This window comes from Plecotus auritus, assembly GCF_963455305.1.
Source record: "Plecotus auritus genome assembly, chromosome: 11".
Lineage (NCBI taxonomy): Eukaryota > Metazoa > Chordata > Mammalia > Chiroptera > Vespertilionidae > Plecotus > Plecotus auritus.
The window spans coordinates 44752326-44776903 of NC_137777.1; the positions used below are offsets into that span (position 1 = coordinate 44752326).

Below are 24578 nucleotides of genomic sequence, written 5' to 3' on the forward strand. Positions count from 1 at the left end.
CGCATGTGCCCGAGTTGCCTGCCATTATTAGCTGTAACCCTTGCAAGGTTTATAGCTTTGATTTTGGCAGTTATTCCCTCAAATATCAAACTTGCGCTTCTAAAGGGTAGACCATTATTTTGAATGAAATATTAGTGAAAACTATTTCCGTGTCTGTGTTGGAAGGTAATTAAACTGCTAACAGTCATCCCGTTACCTTATCCCAGGTATTTGGCAAGAGATTCCCGGCCCGCTTACAGTATTAGCCAGATCTCATCAGGCTTCAGACAAATTGCGAAATAGCAATTAGTGCTTATGTAAGTTTATCTAGGCTCTTCCATCGCAAGCACGTGGCTGTTTGTTATGGTATCGATCACCCCTCTTGCCCTCGAAAATACAAATTTCAGAATGACATCATGCCCAGTAGGAGTAATTAAAGCTATCTGGTGAGGGCATTTAGAAGTTGAAAGGAATGATTGTAATTGATCCCGATTCAATCCTATTATAGCTTTTTATGGGTTTAAGCTCTAGAGAAAGCACATTCCTGGTCAAGACTTTTGTTTTACAGATTCCTTTGTGTGTGCTGTGTTTTCTAGTGTCTATTTTTCCTTTTAATTTTTTTCTTCCTGTAGTAAATAATGAGCTGCCGCCTGAAATCCGGCTTGCCAGTGGTCAGCTAATGGGTGATGACCTGTCCCTCCTTACTGCAGGAGAGCTGTCACCTTATATCAGTGACCCGGCATTGAAGCTATTCCAGTGTGCTGTGTGCAACAAATTCACCTCTGACAGCCTGGAGGCCCTGAGCGTGCATGTGAGCAGCGAGCGCGCTCTCCCCGAAGAGGAGTGGAGGGCTGTAATTGGAGATATCTACCAGTGCAAGCTCTGTAACTACAACACGCAGCTCAAAGCCAACTTCCAGCTCCACTGCAAGACGGACAAGCACATGCAGAAGTACCAGCTGGTGGCTCACATCAAAGAAGGAGGCAAAAGCAATGAGTGGAGGCTCAAGTGCATCGCCATTGGCAACCCCGTCCACCTGAAGTGCAACGCCTGTGACTACTACACCAACAGTGTGGATAAGTTACGCCTGCACACCACCAATCACAGGCACGAGGCAGCCCTGAAACTCTACAAGGTAAGGATGACATCCCTTTCCCTTGACACAGGGGTGGGAAGGGAATTAACTGTTCAGAGCTTGGAGCACAGGTCTGCAAGTTAAGAAAAAAATAATAGAAGGGCAAGGGACACAGTGTCGGCTGAATGTTAATGCATGTTCTGTTGAAATCTAGGCAACAGGAGAATGTATTTGAAAGATTGGCTATCTGTCTCTGTTCTATCTATCACAGTGGCATGGATTGCTTTACTGGTTTCTCCCAAATAAAATAACTTTTCTGAGTATTTTCATATGCAAAACAATGCTGTGTTATTGACTGGTTTTTAAAAAGGCATAGTGTACCACTCATGGCTAAGTGTGAATGGTTACAGGGAGCAGAGGACAAAAATAGTGCTACCTCGTGTCACCTTTTGTTTGGTGACAAGGTGACTCTGTGTGCGCATTTTTGCTTTTTCTTTCAAGTACCTAGTAGTATTGAGTAAACACACTCTCCCTTAGCATCAGCTGAAAGTCTTCTGAACACTGTTGTTATTTTGCATGATTTTTTTCCCAGCTAGTAATGTTTTAATCCCCTCAGTGGATGTGGCAGGGATAAAAACGTTCATTCAAAGGCAAATAATACTTTTATCTGATGCTGATGTAATGAATACATGCAAGTGAGGAACACCATTGATTGCACAACTTGTCTTGACTTTTTTGTAAATCCTGATGACTGGTTAATTTGTTTTGAGCAGCTGGTTTACTGGTTTGGCTTGATTGTCTTGGTTTATGTAACACGTGGAACAGATTCATTTCTATGATGAATAACTGGGTAACTTATTAAGAACTTCTTTTGTCTAGAGGACATTAAAATTCAGAAAATATTGCAAACCATTCGTCATTGTAACAAGCTCTAAATATGATTACAAAATCCATTTTGCAAGTGTTATCTATTGATTTATACTAGAAATCAGGGGTAACTATACTATCAGGAGTCCACCAGTGATTGTAACACCTATGGCTTTTCTCATACTGCTTCAAACTATAAACACAGGAGGAGCAGAGTAGGCTGTGGTCTAGAGCGTGTGCAGGAATTATTTATTTGGGTTGGCCTGGCACTGTTTGTTGAGGTTGTTTCTTGAAGCTCCAATTCTAGATTGATGTACAGAGCATAAAATCCGGAAGAGGTGGTGGGAGCATTTGTAACATTGTTCCTGTGATGTTGGCGCTCTGCGGATCAATAATGAAAGCATTAGATTTGGGTTACACAGTTTGAGGGGAGTTCAGGCTTTGATGTAATATGGAAAGCTTCTAAGTTGATGGTATTGAAAATATAATCCGAGAATTAATTGTATTATAATTCATAGATTTTACAGCAATGGTTGACAGCCGTTCAATTGTCAACTTTTTCCCCCCCTGTTGCTACCTGACCTATTAAAACTTTTAGAATTCCGAGGAGAGAAAAAACAAACATTAAGTTTGTATAAATAATAGATCTCAACCCTGGGAGCTAGATAGAATATTCATGAACTGGGTTTATGTTCACGCAGCCCCTCTAACACTTGAAATGAACATGTTGCAAAAAAGAAGACATAAATGTACAAATTTTTCTGTTTTATTAATCTCATGTGGGAAGCTCCAGAGAAGTAGAGTGGCACAGTTTATTTTCTCAGGAAAGGTGATTTAATCTAATTGTTTGGTGATTATGTAGACGTGTGTTTTAAGTTTTTCCTTTCATTCCACGGGTGTGAATTGACATCCCTCACTGTCTGCAGAGCAATTTGCTGGGAGCCAGAGTTGGTCTGGAAGTTCCTTTGAAGGAGAGTTGGATATTGTCTTTGAATGGCTAACAACTCAAGGAGATAAACCCTTGTTTATAAAGAGGGCTTTCAAGCAAAGAGAACTTTCGGTCTCAGAACCAAAGGGTATATATGTCCTCTTACCTTTAAAATGTTATGTCATATGCAAAAATTTCCCCCAACTCTTCTTTATTTGCTTATCTCTTAAATACCCAAGTTCCCTAATACTGTAGCGTCTAAAAATGGTCAGCAACCAAACAAACATACTTTGAACAAACTTACCTTGAATTAAAAGAAGATTGAACAGAGAAATATTTGAGCTGTTGCAACTTGATATGGGGCCATTGGACTACATTTTTTTGCATCATCCTTCAAAGGGCATTCCTTATTTTGGTAACTGCACAAGTCCTCCAGAATAGCAAAGTGTTGAGGATGCCATTTCTAAAATGAGTTACAAAGACCAAAGGCAGTGTGCATCAGAGAGAGAGAGAGGGTTTTCAAGTGCAGTAATGATTTCAGCAAGCTTGGTCAGCTTGTGTGAGCAAAATAAAATTGCTTCATAAGTAACATTAATTGCTTTTAAATAAGAAGCTAACAAATTGGCCAGGGCCTGGAAAAAAAATGATGGTTTGTAATTTGGCTAAAATATTAAAATTAGACTTAAAATAGTTTCTGAGTTAATGATTAGACACTAATCTCCAACGTAAAATTTATTTTCATTAAGAGCTTAATTTACATAATTCTGCTTCAGGAATTAGTTAGACTTTATGGGAAAGTGACAAGTAGCAGTTATAAGACAAATGCAGAGCAGTGAAAATTCAGCTTTTCCTGTTATTGACAACATATTGATTGACAACACTTTAAACGTGGTCATGTGTCAGTTCGATTTGAATAGGCTACCTCTTGCTGTATTACCTAAAAGAAGTGTGTGTCCTCATTCCAGTTAAAGAAGGTTAAAGGTTAAAGGTTAAGGGTGAGCATAAAAGCATCATCTGCCTAGCTGCTTAACTTTAAACTGATCAATTTAATGAAAATCTGTTTTACAGATGTTGTTTTAATGTATTTGGCAGGATTTAGGCAGCTTTAACATTAGACGTATGCTAGTAAAAATTATTTCTTTATTTGACCAGAACAACACCTTTCCTTTTATGTTTAAGGTAGAAGGCTTGTGGGTTATGGTATTTTGGCAAAGAACCCAGAGGCAGAATGTGTTGATGATCTTTCCATATGGACTCAAAAAAAAGAATACCTTCATGTCTATTGCTAACGATGGCTACAAAAACAAGCAAAGCCGTCTTCATTTCTTTGGCAGTATTATTTTCCTGAGAATCTCTCTTTTTTTAAATTTTTTTTCAAAAATAGCTTCTTTTTTTTGTTTTTTAAGAAAATCTTACTCATTTCTTCAAGCACAAATTTCTGAAGTGCTGTGTTCATTTTCCCCCAGAAATTTTCATGATGAAGCAAAATTGGCCTGGGAAATTAAAACAATAAAATGAAACTGCAGCTTGCTCTTAATCTTCTCTTAGTGTGTGGAAGTGTATTTAAAGTGAGGTTAGCACTAAATGCCTGGAGAGCCACAGTCAGTGTTGCAAGGCAAAAAGGGGGTGTATCTGTGGCCATATCCATCTCTGTATCTAATGCAGGAACAGTGTTTCTCAGCTAACCACTTTATTACCTTTGATCATATTCCTCTAATTCATGCCTTTGCATCCTCTACCAATTTTTGTCAGTTGATATTTACACAGTCAGTCCTCAATAAATATTTGTAGGATGAATAGTGGACTAATGAATAAGCTGGAAAATGTTTTCAAGAAACCCCTTTAAAATGCATTGCAATTTGGTCTTCTCTTTACAAGATCCCAAACGTTTTTTTTGAAAAAGTCCAATAAAAAGATATAATGAAAAACCACTTAGCAGTAGACATTCAAGGTGCGAAAGAACAAGTAAGACGTGGGCGATATTTCCGATTTCCAGTTTCTCTTATTCTTGGCTCAGAATGGCCCAGAGGTTCCTGGCCAGCTGATTGCGCCCCCCCCCCCCCCCCTCTGCGGGACTTCCCACACCTGCACTGGCACTGCTCTTAGGATATGATATGTATTTGTAAGTGAGGTGTTCATAGCTTTGCTTGTTCAAAGTCAAAAGCTGAATTGTCCTGGCTTTTTTTCCTGCCTGCATCTGCTAGAAGTGAAGCAGAATAGTCTGTCTGAATTCCATAATGCTGTTTTCATATTTGGGTTTCAAATTGGCTGAGAGCAGTCAATGAATCTCTTGTCTCCATGGTGAGCAGAGAAACACACGTGGGGCTGGGTCCTAGGTAACTTTCAGTGTAACATTCCCCCAAGGAACATTTTTGGAGTTTTCTCATTATCCATGTTACGGATGAAAGAATCCGGGTTAAGAACTAAAATCCAGATGTGGGGGAGGGTCACAGAAGAAACTGCAAGGAGCCACGTTGGCAAAAGTGTGTGGCAAGGAAATAAAAATGGAATAATTAGCCTCACCTACCTTTTTCTTTTCTTCTTTTTTTGCTGGTAGGAAATAATAACCTGATCGGTTTGGAATTAACAAAGAATCACAAGGTTTTTCCTTTCAATAGGCCAGAGTCCAACTTTGCAATTTAAAATCAAATACACCAGATATGTACCATTGCAATTATGGAACTGTCATTGTCCCAGTGTGATGGTAAAAGAGGTCAGGAGATTGTGTGGGATACATTTGCATAAAAGTCATTGTGCCGGAGGAAATTGGAATATGTGTGTGTATCTGAGAAACCAAAACAGGTTTTTCTCAAACTGATTCTACTCATTTGTTTAGATGAAGAAAGCTGTTTTCAGAGATAAACAAAAGTTATTCTTTTCTGTTGCTAAAACGTAAACCTGAATGTGGAAAATTGTGCACTTTTTATATTAGTTTCAGATTTATGTTCCTTTCAAGGTTGAAATGCAGTGTGAAATTCAATTCCAGTTGCAGGATTTATTTAAAAAAGTAATCACAATTCAAGTTATTTTATTGTATTCTCATGTAAAAAACCAAGGCATAGGTTGAGAAAACAGTTTCCATAATAGAACAACATATGCTTGCATAATACCGAGGACGAATAAATACACAGATCAGATACAGAGGAGCTGGTTAGCTGGTAGCAACTAATAAATCACCCATGCTCTCAGCTCGCAGTGTCATTGGCCAGCCCTATCAACTACGTCTACTTCTGTTTTTAAGCTTGACATTTGCTGAGGCGCAGCCACGTGTTCTGACACAGTGACTCCAGCACAAACAGGGACTTCTCACTGCATTTCCAGGGCAGGAAAGTCTGCATGATGAGCCAAATCCCGCTCTGGATTTCACTAGGAAAAAAGTGACCCCAAATCTGTTTATCCAAACATATAATAGAGAGATAGACAGATAGATGGACAGATAGATGGACAGATAGATAGGTAAATAGATGATATAGAAAAAAAAATGGATGGATGGATGGATAGCTAGATGATAGATAGCAGGATGGATGGATAGATAGATAGATAGATAGACAGATGGAGATAGAAAAAATGGATGGATGGATAGCTAGATGATAGATAGAGGGATGGATAGATAGATGATAGATAGGTAGAAAGATGAACAGATAGATAGATAGGTAGATAGATAGCAATTCCTGGAAGGATTACTTTAGACCAGGCATTAGTAACTTTTTACATCCATGGAAGGATAGAGAAAATGATATTCAGTGTGGGAAATTGTTAACACACCCAGACAAAAATCTAAAGAGAGCCAAGTGTGTTTCCGGAAGCCGCTTATTTTATTTTCAGCGTGTCTTTCCCTACCCAGAGTGCAACTGTCCCTAGAGCAGGCGCATGCTACTGCGCTCTTCTCTGGTTTTCTGAGATCCTTACTACTTTATCCCTTCTCTCCAGGGAAGTACTCCCTGTTGCAAGATTACATGTCTAATTCCCCCCAGAAAACTAGCACTCCTTTAATTAAGGGGAAAAAAGCCTTTTGATAAAAGCCACATAGCGCATCCAAAGGTGTAAGTGACTTTCAGGTCTTGCCCAGGGAGCATTTCATTTCAAAGGGGCTGCTTCCTCTGATGAATTCCTAGGTGTTCGGGGTGCAGTGATTATGTCAGGATGGGGGTTAGGGAGGGCAGTGCCCCACCTAAGAGCTTTCTGCGTTTCTCTCCTTTGGAACACACACAGACAGACAGAAACACACACGCACACACGCACACACGATTCCCCACCGCAGAAACTCAGAAAAACATTGGCACTACCATTCCCTACACTTCAAGACCACATCACCTCCTACTTTAAGATTTATGTGATGGATTCTAACTTGAGCTCATGCTATGGCCTGTGAAGTGTAGGTATGGTTTCACCAAAAGTGGTAAATGGCCTGTGGGTCACCAACCCCGAGGTCGTTTGGGTCATGTGGACCAAGGTGTTATCTCATAATTAGCGTGTCCTCCCTGCGTGTATCTTTGGCTTTAGTTTAATGGTCCTTGTCAGTGGAGCTTGTTGAAAATTGCTGAAATGTTCGAGTGGGTCCCGGGATGCCACGCGGGGATGCAGCCAGAGGCATATGTTAGCCAGGCCTCGTGCTGCTGAAAGGGTCTTGGCCTGGGGTGGAGGGAGGAGGAGCTGGCATGTGCATAATGACCGCGTTCTGCTTCCAGAACATCTGGCCGGCCCGCGTTCTACTGGAAATGCTTCCCCGGGTTTGCTGTGAGTCTGAGCCTGTGCTCGGGCTGAGTTCAATTAGACGTGGAGATTTGTTCATTATTCAGATAATTCAAGCCTTAGACAGCACTTTTCCCCAAATTATCAGTGTATTGCATGAAGGATTATGATGATAAGATTTATTCAAAAGAAGATCAACAACGGAGGCCCAGCCCCCACACCCCCAAGGAAACGTCTTTGTAGATTTGCAGCCTAGTTGGAGTGTGGTGTGGGTTATAAGCACAAAGTCAAGGTTCTGCTTGCAGAATGCTCGAACGCTAGCCCAAGTTTTACTTCTAATCAATGCGGGAACATTGATTGAGCACTTACTATGCACCAGGTTTTAAAATGCTACTTGTGTGGGTGCTGTGTCCCATTCAGGTGATAGGATTTAAGCCAGGTTCTCTAAGACGATGCTTCCTAACTCACTGCACTTCCAATGTGGCAGGGACACGAATAGAATCAAAGGTTGAATCCATATACCAGCCATCAAAGCACCTGTGCCTTTTTCACCAGTAGTTGGTCTGTCACAGGCTGAGGGTGCCTGCTCTCTTGTATCAGTAGATGTAGAACATTGTCGCTTGTAGCTTACTATTACCACCCTCTTGCAAGGCAAGATGGTATTGATCCGTTTCAGGCAGGTGTTATGGTGGGAATGTGAGGACAGTGTAGAGCTTTTCTATTAGTTGGAACATGTACATCATTTTTCATGTACAAGGATGATGCTACTGATGCATTGCCTAGAAAATGAAGAAGAAAACCACTTAATTAAGAATGCAAAATGTGTCAGATTAAAACTTCAGTCAACCACCTTGTAGAACTGCTCATTTAGTCTGACACTTGGAGAATCTGTTATAAATTTCGTTTATAATACTGTCAGTGAAAATTCTGCTTAAAGAACAATTTTTATAATGACCTGTGCTGGTATTATCCCTGATAATAAAAATTGTGTGTGGCAACATTTGATTTTACTTGGTTTTTCCATCTTTACTAATGCTTTAGCTTTCTTATTTTAAGGAAACCTACTTTTGTGGGCTTGACTATAAAACTTACAACATTAAATGTGTATATATAAATGCAAAAGTCTACTGTGACCATACTCTCAATAATTATTGATTCCTAAAACATCTCTTTTTTGGAAATATTAGGTAGCATAGAATGTACACTTCTCTTTCCTTGTTGCTTAAGGAATAAATGTTAGGGTGATATTTTCCCATTAAGCAATTTTTATTTAATTTAATAAATCTTTATTGTTCAGATTATTACAATTGTTCCTCTTTTTCCCCCTTATAGCTCCCCTCCATCCGGTTCCCACCCCACCCTCTGCCCTTACTTCCCCCACACTGTCCTCATCCATAGGTGTATGCTTTTTATCCAGTCTCTTTCCACACCTCCCACACCCCTTTCCCCCCGAGAATTGTCAGTCCACTCCCTTTCTATGCCCCTGATTCTATTATATTCACCAGTTTATTCTGTTCATCAGATTTTTTATTCACTTGATTTTTAGATTCACTTGTTGATAGATATGTATTTGTTGTTCATAATTTTTATCTTTACCTTTTACTTCTTCTTCCTCTTCTTAAAGAATACCTTTCAGCATTTCATATAATACTGGTTTGGTGTTGATGAACTCCTTTAGCTTTTTCTTATCTGTGAAGCTCTTTATCTGACCTTCAATTCTGAATTATAGCTTTGCTAGGTAGAGTAATCTTGGTTGTAGGTTCTTGCTATTCATCACTTTGAATATTTCTTGCTACTCCCATCTGGCCTGCATAATTTCTATTGAGAAATCAGCTGACAGTCATATGGGTGCTCCCTTGTAGGTAACTAACTGCTTTTCTCTTGCTGCTTTTAATATTCTCTCTTTGTCTTTTGCTCTTGGCATTTTAATTATGATGTGTCTTGGTGTGGTCCTCTTTAGATTCCTTTTGTTTGGGGTTCTGTGCGCTTCCTGGACTTGTAAGTCTATTTCTTTCGCCAGGTGGGGGAAGTTTTCGGTCATTATTTCTTCAAATAGGTTTTCAGTATCTTGCTCTCTCTCTTCTTCTGGCGCCCCCATAATTCGGATGTTGGTACACTTGAAGTTGTCCCAGAGGCTCCTTATGCTATCTTCAAATTTTTGCATTCTTTTTTCTTTTGGCTTTTCTGGCTGAGTGTTTTTTGCTTCTTTGTATTTCAACTCTTTAACTTGATTCTTGCAGTCCTGTAGTATATTGTTGGGTCTCTGTATAATATTTTTTATTTCAGTCAGTGTATGTTTAATTTCTAGTTGGTCCTTTTTCATATCCTCGAGGGTCTCGCTAAATTTATCGGCCTTTTCTAGGAAATTCTTGAAAAACCTTATAACCATGGTTTTGAACTCTATATCCAGTCGTTTGTTTTCCTCCATTTCTTTCATTTGTGATCTGTTTCTTTGTCTTCGCATTTTTGCTGCTTCCCTGAGTTGGTAGAGTAGCTTTGTGTGCTAGATGTCCTCTAGGGCACAGTGGCTCAGCCTCCCCAGTTACCTGAGGTGGACACTCTTGATGCACCCCTTTGTGGACTGTGTGTACAGCCTTGTTGTAGTTAAGTCTTGATTGTTGTTGGTATCACTGGGAGGAATTGACCTCCAGGCCAATTGGCTGTGAGGATCAGCTGTGTCTGTGCTGGGAGAACTTCTGTGCTTGAGACACTCTTATGAGACAAGACTTGCAAAATTTAAAAAGCCTCTGTGCTCAGCTTGGATGGGGCGGAGTTTCAGGGTGGAGCAGGCAGCCTTGGTTTCCTGTCAGCCCTGCCCTATGAGGCCACTGGGTCTCAGTGTCCCTTGGTAATCGCTGCAAGCACCTCTGAGAGAAAGCCACCCTCAAGTTTTGCCCACTGCCAGACAGTCCAGTTTCTCCCTGAATGAGTCGGGGTTCCCAGAAACTTGCCTGGAACTGGAGTTCAGTGCAGTTGGGAGCTTCCGTCTCCCTCCCGCTTTAGAAAGCCAGCTGCACACTCAGCCTCCTGTGTATTCAGCAGTCAGTCCTCTCTGCACGTGCGCGCCTCCAGACCTCTGCCTTCTGCAGCTCCCGAATTTCAGTGTGCTTTCTCTTTTCCTGACAGTCCAGATTCCCCCCAAATGAGTCTGGTTTCCCAGCGTCTCACCCGGGACTGGAGTTCAGTGCAGTCAGGAGCTTCCTTCTCCCTACGCTTTAGAAAGCCAGCCGCGCACTCAGCCGCCCGTCCTCTCCGCGTGCGAGTCTCCGTACCTCAGCCTTTTACAGCTCCTCTGAGTCTCAATGTGCTTTCCTCTTTTCTTCTAGTTGTAGAATTTCCACTCAGCCAGCTTTCCTGTGGTTCTGGATGGTGTCCGTTTTGTCTTTTAGTTGTAGTTTTGATATTGTTGTGCAAGGCAGCAGTTTAGGTGTTTACCTATGTCACCATCTTGGTTTCTCCCTCCCATTAAGCAATTTTTAAGGATTGGTGTAGAGAAAGGTTAGAGTTGAAGATTTTTTTTGTGTCTGGATATCTGCTGATGAAATTAGTGCAATGCAGAGCTGAGGTGCAAAGAAATGACCTATTGACAGGTTCAACTGTATCACTTGACTCTGTTTGGGAAGAAAGCTTTTAAAGTTTTAAAATATAGATTTTTTTAAGGCTATGATTATGTGTCCTGTGCCAAGAAGAGCCTCATTGATAGTCAGAGTTGGCTATTGACTGACTATATATGATTCATGAGATAACAACAAGAATTTTACCCAAAATATTCCTCCTCCTGATGCCAGTCTGTCAACAGTGAAGACATATTGGTAATTGGCTTATCCATTTATCACCTTTTAAAATGCCGCTACTTGTTGAAGAGAGAACCTGTAGTGACAGTCATAATAAGCTACACATTCTGTGTGCGTTACATTCTTTCCTATTCGAACGGTTATATGTTGTCATTCCCATTTGCACATATGAGGAAACAGATTCAGAGCCAAGGCCTTGCTGAAGTCCTCATAGAGCCTGTGCTGGAGTTTCCCTGGGCTCCCTTCTAACGCTGCACCCCATCCTACATTCTGAGCCTCTGCTAGTGGAAACACTTTCTGTTGTACTTGAAGAAGGAAGACCAGGGTGTGGGAAAGGAAGAGGAAGGCCGGGAGGTGCAGAGGCAGACTTTTCCTCTAAAAAAAAAAAAAAAAAAAAAGTGGAGCCCACTTTTATTCGTTCAAGTTAGCACATTCCTTTAAAGATGCTGCAGGTGCCATGGAACCTAAGAGTTGGCCTGACAGGTTTGCATCCTTGACTGCCGTCCACTGGAATGATGAACTTAGACTTGTTGGACTTCTACAAGCTGGAAGGAGAAACTGCTGATTAAAATTGTCACCTGCATATTTCCTGTCACAACAGAATTCTTTCACTTGAAAGGAGCTTCCTTCCATTGGCATTTGGGGGTGTTTGGTTTATTAAATAGAAAGGACTGATAGATTATCACTTCTGCACCTGAGCCCTCGGTGCTTGCAAGTTAAGCACCTTTGGAAGCTGCATTCCTTCATCCACGTCACCTGGGTACGTCAGCAGGAACGTACTATATAGTACCCTGCTGACCTGAGGGTGGGAATGTGCCCCCCTCAGCATTTAACTTACTACACACACAACCCACGCATGGCCTGCTCTCTGTCCAGAACCCAAGCCCATCTTCCCTTTCCCTGGCATCCTTATAATGACTAGAGGAAATACTAGTCAATTGATAGTTACTAGAGAATTTCATAAAAAATGATTTTGTTGTGAATTATTATTATTTAAATATTTTTATTGATTTTAGAGAAGAAAGTAAGGGAAAGGGAGAGATGGAAACATCAGTGAGAGAGAAACACTGATCAGCTGCCTCCTGCATGCCCCTGACCAAGGATGGAGCCTGAAACCCAGGCATATGCCCTGACTGAGAATTGAACCAGCAACCTTTCGGTGCACATGGGACAAAGCCTGACCAACTGAGCCACATCGGCTAGAGCTGTTATTATTTTTTTACTTTCATCTTTCGCTTTTATGTTGGGTCCCTTCAGGTGAAAGTTTCCAGAAATTTCCTACCTACCATATGTTTCTAATGCACTGCCTTCCTCCCTCTTCTCAGAATCTTGCTAACTTGTCCGATGGAGATCCCCAGATCTTGTTAGAACTATTTACATTGACTTAACTTGGAGATGTTTGGGGAAGTCTTGCCTTCCAGACGCTGGCTACCTGATAATGCAAAAAATTGCCCATCGTTGCCACTGCTGCAATCGGCCACACTCATGAATGAAATGCGGTTTTATTGGAAAGTAAGAATAGTCTTCCTTTTGAAATGACAGGAGTGTTCTCAGTAGAGAAGCTCCAAGCCTATAGCTGGCGTGTGTGAAGCACACAAGGACATTGTGATAATTACACCATGCAGTGTCTTTCAAAGACTTTAAATCTTTCTAACCATTGGTTTGGCAGGCCTGAGAACAACACTAGCATATGTCCCGAGGGCCTAAAATCATTCATTGTTCAACTGTGGGAAATCAGGTAGCAAATCTAATCGCCATAACCCCTGAAAGAGAGTCGGTTTACACGGGCTTTTCCTTAAATTCTACATATTGTCAGCACTTAGCACCGAGGGACAGAGTAGGTGACATCAGACCTGGGGGCCAGGGGAACGAATGATTCACATTTTTCCACCAAATAAATAGTGTTGTCTGAAATAAGATTAACATGCCAAAGGGGGGATTCTGCGAACATCAGCATGTGTTTTCAGAAGTTATTTTATTGGGTAAACTGATATTGCCCAATACTTTAGAAGGGACACACTCTTTCCTATTTACTATGGGAGTTCTACAGAGGCTCTGCCCACAATGTCCTTTGAGAAATAATTTGGCTAAAAGTAAGTTCTGTTTTTTTGTGTGTGTTTTTTGGTTTATTATCATTTTTATTAGCAGATTAAGTAATTAAAAAATGCACTTGGATTTTTCCATGATGAGTGTTCCCTGAGAAGAGACTCTCTAGCTTCATAACCAAATTCCTTAAAATAGGTCCAAGAGGAAATCATAAATAGCTTTTTATTCCCAGAGAAATACAGTCTTTGGCTCTCTTAATTCTCTAAGAAAATGAAGGTTTGCTTTATGAATATTTATTTTGTTTTTAGAGTATTAATTCTTAACACAGAGATAGAATTAGCATCTTAAAGTCATAAATGCAAAACTGTCTTTCTAATTGCTTAATTTTTTCAACATTTATCTAGATAATATGTTTCAAAAGAGACTCTCAGGTATAATATGTACTTATAAGTTCCTGTAGCATGTACTAGGTCATTTTATTTCTTCTTGTAGAAATTGATAACTTATTGGAAAATCATTGATACAGAAGTACATTGAAATTTATGTTCTTTTTTTAATGTATGCTAACACTTTTCCAAAAAGTGAACCATTTGGTTATTTGTCGATGGGTATAGAAGGATGCGGATCTATTCAGGTCCCATGTGTTAGCTGATTAAAAGAGCAGAATGGCATTATTACAGTGATGTTTTCAGTACTCGTCCAGGGAGACCTACCTATATTTATTTTGTTCCAACCCTGGAACAAATTGTGTGTGTGTGTGTGTGTGTGTGTGTGTGTGTGTGTGTGTGTGAGAGAGAGAGAGAGAGAGAGAGAGAGAGAGAGAGAGAGAGAGAGAAGAGAGAGATCCACACAGAGAAAATAGAGTATATAAAGATTTATTTTAAAAAATTGATGAGTATGAGTTAATCATTAATGCAACTCACTTTGTTTTAAAGTAGATCACAGGGATCTCTTCCTGCACACTGTAAGTGTTCTCAGTCCCTGGAGATAATAAACCTTTGATGATGTTGTGCAAGACTCGTCAACAAGCACAGAAATCAGCTCTGAATGTACACATGACTAATCAAAGGTTCAGGGAACAGGATATGATTCAGGAAAACTGACAGGTTCTCCAGAAAGCCCTTGGCCTCACTAATTGTGGGAGCACATTAACTGTTCTTATTTTGTCCTTTGGCAGCTCCTTCTGCCTTTTTCTTTAAAGAATATTACACAGTTTTATCCCTTTCCCATGGCTCCTTATTCATTTCCGCTTCGCTCTGGCTACAATTTCAGTGAGAACATTAGTAGTCCTAATATTATTGAGCAGTTACTAGATGGCAGATAATCTAAGTTCTTTAAGTATAATAACATTTAGTTCTAAGAATATCCCTATTAGGTAGGTACTCTTATCATGCCCATTTGGAAGATGGGGGAAACTAAAGCAGTGAAAACTTATTTAACTTCTTCATGGTCACATAGCTGGTCACAGTAGCAACTGAATCAGGATTTGAACTCAGGTAGACTGGTTCCAGCAACCACAGTCTTAAAAGAGATACTGTCACAGTGACTGAGGGTACTGCGTTGGGAAGGGATACCTGGACAGGAAGCTCTTCTTAGTGGCAGAAGGGGACGGAAATAAGAGTGTAACTATACTCGTTGACCTTTGAGAAGCACCGGTAACCCCTGAGAGAGGAAGAAGGAAAGAATGATGAACTAGATAGAGATTTAAAGACCTTGGACTGGGATAGTGAGGCCTACCAATTCGAGAAGTCATTGATATCAGTGTGTAGATTTTAGTTCTTTTTTTATGTCAGAATGTAAACCATTTATTTGGTTCACGCTATGTTCTTTGAGAAATACCTATGAACTGAATTTTCTGTATTTGTAGGAATGAAAAATTAGTATATTATAAAATTTACGTGTACTGACACACATTTTGCTCTATGAATACACAAATGTTGGTTTGTCCTCATGTGTCCACAATGTACTGTGCTGGACCCCCGTGATGAGTGGTACAGAAACAGAAGGGATAGGAGGCAACCGTCCGCAGAAAGCTCACCAGATTCTAAAGGAAAATATGTAATATTTTTTACCTGTGCTTTCTTTGCCCTTGTGAATTGTTCCTGTTAACAGCTTTTCTGAATTCCAGAAGTTTGTAAGGATAGTTTTAATACTTTATATAACACTTGTTTAAAAATATGTATTTTTATTGATTTCAGAGAGGAAGGGAGAGGGGGAGAGAGATAGAAACATCAGTGATGAGAGATAATCATTGAAAGGCTGCCTCCTGCACACCCGCTATGGGGGATTGAGACGGCAACCCGGGCATGTGCCCTGACTGGGAATCTTAACCTCCTGGTTCATAGGTTGATGCTCAACCACTGAGCCACGTCGGCCAGGCTATGTAACACTTTTAGCAATAGTTACTCCTTGGTGACATCTGGAAAGTTAATATTTAGATTTCCTGTAATATTTGAGGGAAAATTAGAGTCCTGCCTTGAAAAACCTTGATAGTGTGATTATTGTTTTCACACCAATAAAGATGTCCCATTGTTAAAAGATAATGCAGTCACAGTATAATTTCAGTCTTCTCTCTTTGGCCTCCACCTTAGCACCTATGTGATGTTGGCAAGCTCGATTTGCACATTTTCGTAATGATAATGATACGAATAAACTGAAATGTTACTTGGTGCTTTTTTGACTATTCAGAATAAGTTTTTCTTTTTGTGGGTATAAAACATAAACGTATTTATTTCTACTCTATGATCGCATTAATCACTGGTGAAATAGTGTTAATGTTTCATCTACAACTATTGCAGCCATCATCCTATTTTCTTCAAACAATTATGCATGTTCCTTGATGTTTTCCATTTCTAGAGACTCACCCATCTTCACAAAGCGCATTGACAGGGGTAGGGTGAGGTCGGGGCGGCGGGGGCGGGGGGGGGGGGTGCTTCTAGCGTCCCTACTGTTGGAACATAAGATAGCATAATTTCTTCTTTCTGTTGTGCTCTGAAAAACTTTCAAGGGGAAATTATGCAAGAAAACATGATAAGCTCCCCTATTATCTCAGGCTGAAAGAGTCTGGAGCCGCTTCCTTGAGTCTGAGACACAGTGAACTCAAAGGCTGACCGCCTAGTTCGGCACTTAGGTCTTTGAACATCGAGGAGTCTAATAAGCATTGACAAGGTGGGTATCACATTTGCTGTCCTCCCAGTATTAATATGTTGGGGGTGGAGTATGTAGGAGGGTGTGGGTGATGTCTCAGAGAAAGGCAGAGAAAGCCATGCCCATCTGTCTCCCTCTATCTCTCCAATTCAGGAAAAGTTTAAAAGAAGAGTTTGGCACTTTTTGTTTTAAAGTGGCCAATGGCCTTTGTCACTCCTAATGTGGTTTTTGGCAAGCATTTCTGTGCCTCAGTTAATCTGTTAGTACACAGGAAGGGGGAGGGTGGGGGCACTCCACTGAGTTCCGTAGATCTTAATTAATTTACAATAGCTCTGGAAGGTATTCTGAAGGTTTTCTTCTGTTTGGAAAATACTACTGGAGTCTTGTCGGCACATCTCCTCGGTGGGTGTTGCTTGTCATATATCGAAGTAACTCTGCTTTTCTTATTCTTGGGAACACTCTCTCCTTTTTAACTTCTGGAAGTGCGCCTGGCTCCACTCTTATATCTAGGACTGTCATGCCTGAAAAGCCCTTCCTAACTTTATGTCCCCAATGGAAACTGGCTTTGAAGAGGACTGTAGCTATACTCATCAATGTGAAAAGGGGTAAAGACAGCTCATAGAAAATAACGATCTGTGTATCCCTTCATGTCTTAACTTCAATACCCATTCTTTCTTACAAGTTTGTCCACAGACAAATTCCAGTTTTTAAATTCCAGTTTTCCAGTCTGCCAAGTGTGAATTTGCAAACGAGTCGGAGTCCGTGCAGCTCACAGCGGAGAAGGAATGTCCCAAGCCTCTGTGTCTGGCATTGATTTTATCTTGCCTTTAGGCCGCTCACACAGTTTTTCCATCTGTAAAATGGGTTCTGGGTTACATCATGATTAGAAACTGAGCCTTAATTTAACTGACTTTGAGCTGTGGTTTGAATGTGATCACTTCTGTGGTTCTCTGAGCTGAATTTATTCTGAGCTTACCAAGTATCTCATCTTAAATTGCTGATGTAGCTACACATATATCGGGTTGCTGGTTTTCTGTTCATTTTGTTTAATTTGCAAATATATGTTTATGTAGTTTTCTTATAAACAGGAAGCAGGGTAATAATCAAACAGAGAAATACCTGCACTACATCTCTTAATCTCTTGTACTTTATTTACTTACTTGACTAATCATTTCACTTATTTATTTATTGAGAGCCCGCTCTGCCAGGCCCTGTGCGAGGGAATAAAGATATAGCAGCAAATAAGTCAGACACTGGCCTCGCGCCGGTGGAGCCTGCAGTTTTAGTGAAGGAGACAAGCATTGAACATGTAATCATGTATTAGGCAAACAACTAGTTATTTGCTATTGTAAACGAAGAATGACAGCAGTTTTTTAAAAATCCTGGAGCATGTGTTTGTGTCTTTAGTACAGAGGTATTTGTATAAATCAAAGTCTTCCTCTCATCTCTGAAGAAAGTAAAGAATTTGAATGAGACCCTGATTGGAGGTATTGAGACACGTTGTTGGGGCTGAGCTGCGTTGACTTTGCTAGATAGCAGCTGTCATGGAGAAAATTCATTTGCCACTGAGATCTTAGCAGAATGTTAGCACTTTCAAACTTTTTGGAGTCATGAAGTGGTTGTGGGAAAAGATACCCTAGACGTGGCTATATGTCCCGTTCAGAGGTTTATACAGAAGATAGTATGGGAGGCTGGAGGAGATGAAGCTGACCAGTAGATTCCCTGATGGAACTTGTAGAACATGCTGATTCCACGGGGTGCATTCAGGAATGTTTACATGTAGAGATGATCCCAACAGTCAGCCTGGTTGGGGATCACTGGACCGGAAGATTGTGAAGGTCACTGTGGATCTCAGTACTCCGTTAGAAGGTAGTGAGGGTAAGGATTTATTAAGCTCAGCCTCATTAGGTTTGTGCCTGGCATGTCCAGATAGAGAAACCATGCTTTCTGTTGTCCACTGTGCGTTCCCTTCTTTCACACACTAGGATTTTCTAAAAATATATTTTTATTGATTTTTAGAGAGAAAAAGGGAAAGGGATAGAGAGATAGAAATATCGATGAGAGAGGAAGTCATCAATTGGCTGCCTCCTGCATGGCCCCCACTGGAGTTTGAGCCCACAACCCAGGCATGTGCCCTAACTGGGAATCGAACCAGTGACCTCTTGGATCCAGGGTCAACGCTTATCTGTAGAGCCACTTGCTCGTGTCAGCCAATGCTGCATACCTTGTCCACAGAAGTCACAAAAAGTGTTGTCCTCTGTCTTACTCATTGTTTTGCTCTAAGGACAAGAATCTGACATGTTTTGATATACTTATTTTAGATATATACTTATTTCAGTAGGAAGAATGGCAAACCTTTATAAAGAACACCTTTCTGTGCAAAACAGCTGTTCTTTTGTTGAAGGTCCAGACCTTCAGTGACCTGAGAGGCCAAGAATTCACTTTTTGATTCTAGAAGTCAGTGAAAAAAAATCTAAGGGCCCTGGATTGAATTTTTTAGGACTATCTTTTTTGGTCAATTTTTAGAATCATGCTTGCCTCTTCCTATTGCAGAAATCCACTCTCCTAGTACACAGATATCCTCAGGCAGCAAACACATAGTCTATTTTCTGAACAGGAATCTTATAGGTCTCAGGAGAGCTGCCTTCCATATGCCCAATGGGTTGTGTGCTCATTTGTAGTGCACTGTAATGATTCTGCAATTTTTCATTTTCTTGCTATTCTAGGATGGCAGATTCTGAGGTTTGTTTTTGGAATTTTACTTTATAACAGCATATTCTCTCTCTATCTCTATAGATATAGACGCATGTGTGTGTGTGTGTTTGTGTGTGTAAAGACATGTATATCTCTTGATACTGTTTATGAAAGAGAACTGTGTATTGTATGTTCTGTAATTTGAAAATGTTCTTGTAATGATCTCTCATACTCTTTTTTTCTCCCAAATTATAACATGCAATACAGATGCATTGGCAGCCACAATGACAACTAATACTAAAAAGAAGCAAATAAATATGGCACCCAAGTTCATGGCAACAGAATCTACCCTATCCTAACACCTTATTCTGGAAAAGTTATTCTATTTTAACCATTTGCCAGTTAAAAACTGCATCATTATCTAGTTCATATAGAAGTGCCTTTTTTTATAGATCGACTTGAAATAATCAATTTCATATTGACCCAAGAGCTCCATTTTAAAATGTGGATCTACTATAAAATACCAACACCAGACTGTATGAGTCCCACAGACATTACGGCCTGTGTTGCACGGAAGCCCCAAACAAAGCAAACCCTCTCCCCACATTCTGAAAGAGTCAGACTCATAAAATAACTGGGTGTTTTGCTTTAAAAAAAATCAAACCAGTATTTCAGGGTTTTGCTAATAATTTGATCGGCTTGATCAGATACTGAGGCCAGCTGATACATGTAGCTGCGTGCAGGACAGACGTTTCCTGACCTCCTGGGCATCTGGGACAGGGATAAGGTTCAGCGAGCACACACCAGTGTTCCGTAAACCTTTCGGGCTTTGTGTTTCAGTGAGAGACGTTGTGCAGTGTGGTATGTTTGTGTGGCCCAAAGCATTTTGCTCTGCTATGATGGACATGTCATCTTTCTGCATAAATGCAAAGTCATTTCAGAGTCATAATCTGTTAATACCAGTTAGCAGTGTCACAAAATAAAGCAGTTAGTGGGCTTGTGTTGCCTGAGGAAGCCACTGATATGAAATAGCATGAGGTGAAGGATGGGGACAGTTTATGGTGACATAATTCTACTGCCGGTGGCCCAATGCCTCAGACTGTGCCTTCACTGAGAGCTTGAATGACTACTTCATTATGCAAAACAGATACATTCTCAAGGAAAAATCGTTTCATGACTAGCAGACAACAAAATTCAAAAGAGGATATCTTTTTTTTTTTCAAGAAAAGGCAAGATTCTACTGCTTTTTTACAACGTGCCTGTGTAGTGTGGACCAACATTCTTCCCAGGATTTGAAGAAGTGCATTTTCTACGGCTGCATTGTTTGAGTCTGTACTTAAAAAAGATAGTGATGATTTTCGAAATCTATTTTATAGGAAATACTGGTACCCTTGTGGCAGAGATTTTGGCCAAATCATTAATGTCAATACTATCGTGAAGGACACACAACTGCAACTGGAAAATATGGAAATGGTTGTGTAAATGATGGAGGGAATGTCAGAGCAAATTCCCTCTTTAATTTTAATAGTGGTTTGAGAGAGTAATGCATTTATTACTGTAGCACATTTTGTATCTACCTCGGCATTTAAATGATTTTTCTTATTTCCATTTTCCCTTTTTAGCCTAGATTACGGACATATTCTGAGAGAAAGTTATGGAAAGTAACAATGATAGAGAATGAGAACCCAGGATTAAAATTATATGCACATTGAACTACAATGAGGGTATTAAAAGTCTTTCATCCCATTTGTAAAATATCTTCCATGACTATGAAAGGGCAATATTTTTCCAATTATATCTGGTTTAGCCTGCAAATGGATTACCTTAAAAGAAGTCATATAAAGCAAAGAGTCCAAAAATAATTGAAAGTGTAAGGACAGATAAGCTGGGCATATAAAGGCCCTGAGCAAACTTCTCTCAATAGCATTCACAGAACAGAAAAAAAATCTCTTAACTCCACTCAGGACCTGATGAATATTTTAACCCTCAGCGTCATGAGGCTGCTATTGACAGGGAGCGCCTCCCGCATAATTTCTAGCTCAATTCTCCAGTGTCTGCACGATGACATTTTGACTCTCCCCAATATTAATAACCAGATTTGATCTTAGGCCTGTCCAAGGTCAGGTGGACTGGCCAGGTCAGCCTGTTTGTCTGTGTGCACGAACTGTGACATCTACTCAGAGTGACAGGTAGAGGATGGGGGTGGTGAGACCAGGGTGTTAACCTTCACAACACCCAGAGGAGCCTCTTCCTGCTGGGAACAAAGAGGCCCAGGGGCTGTGGCTGCCTCCACTCCCCCACCCCCACGCTCATAATATTTTTACAAATGCTGCACTCTTCAGAGGTAAATGATTTAAATCAACTCAATAAATCCAATAGCACATACAGGGTGGGGGAAAGTAGGTTTATAGTTGTTCCTATGGAAAATAATACAATAATTAATAAATAATAATACAAGAATGAATAAACTCTCTGTTTCACATACTCACAACTATAAACCTACTTTTGTCCCACCCTGAATTTGCATTATTATTTCTAACTTTTATTCAGATTTAACAGTGTTATAGGTGGGAGGATTTTGAGTAGCCTTTCTTTAGGTAAATGGCTCAGCTGTGCTGGAGGGTGGTGTCATTATTCCTGAAATGCATCTGGATTTGCAAGGAAATAGTACAGAAGCTCTGGAGTATTGGGAGAGACATACTTTAGAAACCAGATAAGCAACTTTTGAAACTCCAGAATTTGTCGGAGTCTACTATAAAACATATCAAATGAACTCTTTAAAAAAAAAAAAAAATCTTGCCTCTTTCTGAGTAAAAATTCCTAAGAATCTATTTGGTTCCTAATTGATTTTCTAAGTCACTTGTTCATTGAATAGATAAGTAGTGCCTGTGATATTCGATTACAGAGCAAGGCACCCATTTAACCTTCTGTTCTCTCCTGGCCAGGATTTCAAATACAATAGAACGTTCCTCCCTGAGGCTCAGCAGGATTAGACAGCTAGCAGTAATCCCTGATATGCTGAAATAGACCTGATAGAACTTCACCTCACTTGTTTAGGATTATGCTCATGAATTCATCTCACCCACCAGCGTTAACCCTTTAGGGACTTGGGCTGGGGTACTTTTATCAGTAAGGGCTGTCAATGAGCAGAAACCTATTAATAAATTCTAAGAACTTACTTCTTGACCAAAGTATAAGAATAATTTGGAAGTGAGAACAGATGAGAGTGCTCTAATTTTGCATCTCAACTATCTGTGTCTCAAAATTTATATTAATTTATCGTCTTGACTATAATTTGTTTAAGAAACTTTATGGAAAGTTCTGGTTTGGGTAATAGCTTTCCCACCATGGCCCCGGTTAAATCATCTTGTGGAGGTGAGGATGAATAGCTTCATGTAAAGTAGGACCTTGATATTCTAGGTTAACTGGAACCCAGGCAAATATGAAAATCCCCAAACCTCATTTTAGCCAGTGGTTTCCAATTTCTTCCCTTTCCTTTCATTAGAGCAAATTTCATAGGTTTGAGTTTAATTTTCTCCCTTTGCCCTCTGGGGGATATGAAAATGAGCTGCGAAATGGCCAAGAGGCAGGAAATCAGTGGGTGAAAAAGAACTAGTAAAAGGTAGAGTTAATTCACAAATTGGAAATTCAGCCCCATGTTAATCAAGAGATGAAAGGAGAGCACTCTTTCAACGCAGGTGGTGGCAGTATCAGCCTTTATCATCTCTTTATTTTTTTTTAATAATTGCATTGAATTTTGCTTCTGACACTGCCATCAAAATGAGTCCCCTCAAAGTCACAGTTTTGAAATGTTATTAGTGACAAGGAACACAGTCTGAGAGAGCTCCCAGTCCTTGCGGAAGTGATTACCCTGACTCATCTAGGTCTTTTTGTGTTGACTCTTTAAATATTCATATTCACAACTAGTTCTATTAATTATTGAAATGAATTGATTCTGGTTTTGATGATTACACAATTTCCCAACATGTTCACAGATTTTAGAAAAAATGTAACTTTTATTTGAGAGACTTAGCTTCCAAATAATGTCATGATGATGAACACGACCTCATCACCTAAGGTAATATTTCAAGGTCAGAGATAATTTAATGCCATTGGTTCATCTACCTCCTTTTCTAAAATTGCTTTTGCTAGTGGTTCTTAAAGGGTTTGATTAGAGAAAACATTTTTTTTTACTTAAAAATTTTCATTGAAGAAGTACAAGCACAATAAAAAGAAAACTTTGAAGGTGTTTTCGAAGCATTTTCTGTCCTTTACCACATACCCCATCCTCTAGATTTGATGATAGCTAACGTCAAGGTTAGAAGAGGAGAAATACGGTATGTACCTTATGCTTTTTAGCTTATTGTAAGAACTTAAATAAATCCAGTGAGTACATGGGTGGGATTAAGGCTTAAACAATGGTCCTGCTCTAATGATATTTTGTTTTTGTTTGATAGGGAGTAAAGAGATTCTGTGGAATGGGAGTTGTGACTTGAGATAATTCTGGCCATGTTTTGTTTTTTTTTAATATGAATATATTTTTATTTCAGAGAGGAAGGGAGAGGGAGGTATAGAAACATCAGTGATGAGATAGAACCATTGATCAGCTGCCTCCTGCACACACCACACTGGGGATTGAGCCCACAACCCAGGCATGTACCCCAACTGGGAGTTGAACCATGACCTCCTGGTTCATAAGATACTCAACCACTGAGCCACACCAGCCTGGCTCTGGCCAATCTTTTCTTTTACTTACTTTTTATATGCAAAATATCTAATTTTCATGGCTCTAGAGAGCAAAGATGATTTCTGTTGTTCAATGTAGGAAACATATTATTCCAATTAATTGGAAAAGTGCTCCCATGGGGTAGATGACTCGAGGATGGGGCCCCTTGACTCTCTCTGACAGTGGTCCTCGAGTTGCCCTTTCCTCCCGATATGCTTTTACATATGCTGTTGCTAAGAGTCCAGGTCTTTGTTGTATGTTATAAAATTCTATTGCATCAGCATGAACAAAACAGAAATATTATAGATGTGAACCTTTCACCCCAAAAGACATATAATAGATTGAAAAGCTCCAGACCAGGGTAGCAAGAATGCTTGCAGCCAGTATGGATGGCTTTGCAGATGACTAAAAGCTGGTATTAATAAATCTCGAGAGAAGAATAGGAGCAGAATTCACGGAAGTCTAAGAAATAATAAAGGGATGTGGAGCATGTGCCTTTTGTACTGCGTGTCAGAAAAAACTAGAAATCCTTCTGTGTAACTGAGAGGAAACAAATTTCAAAGTGACAGAGGACTTTGTGTGTGTTTGTTTTTCTGTTTGCTAATAAAAAGTAATTTACCTCTGGAATAA

The 24578-nt window shown here is 40.0% G+C and overlaps 1 protein-coding gene across 1 annotated transcript in view; it reads left to right on the plus strand.

Moving 5' to 3' along the window:
• The window catches only part of ZFHX4 (zinc finger homeobox 4), a 190943-nt gene that overhangs the window by 22996 nt on the left and 143369 nt on the right, over positions 1 to 24578 (plus strand). The window contains 1 exon segment of the mRNA XM_080646986.1: positions 612 to 1114. Coding sequence (XP_080503112.1) covers positions 612 to 1114 — 503 coding nt within the window.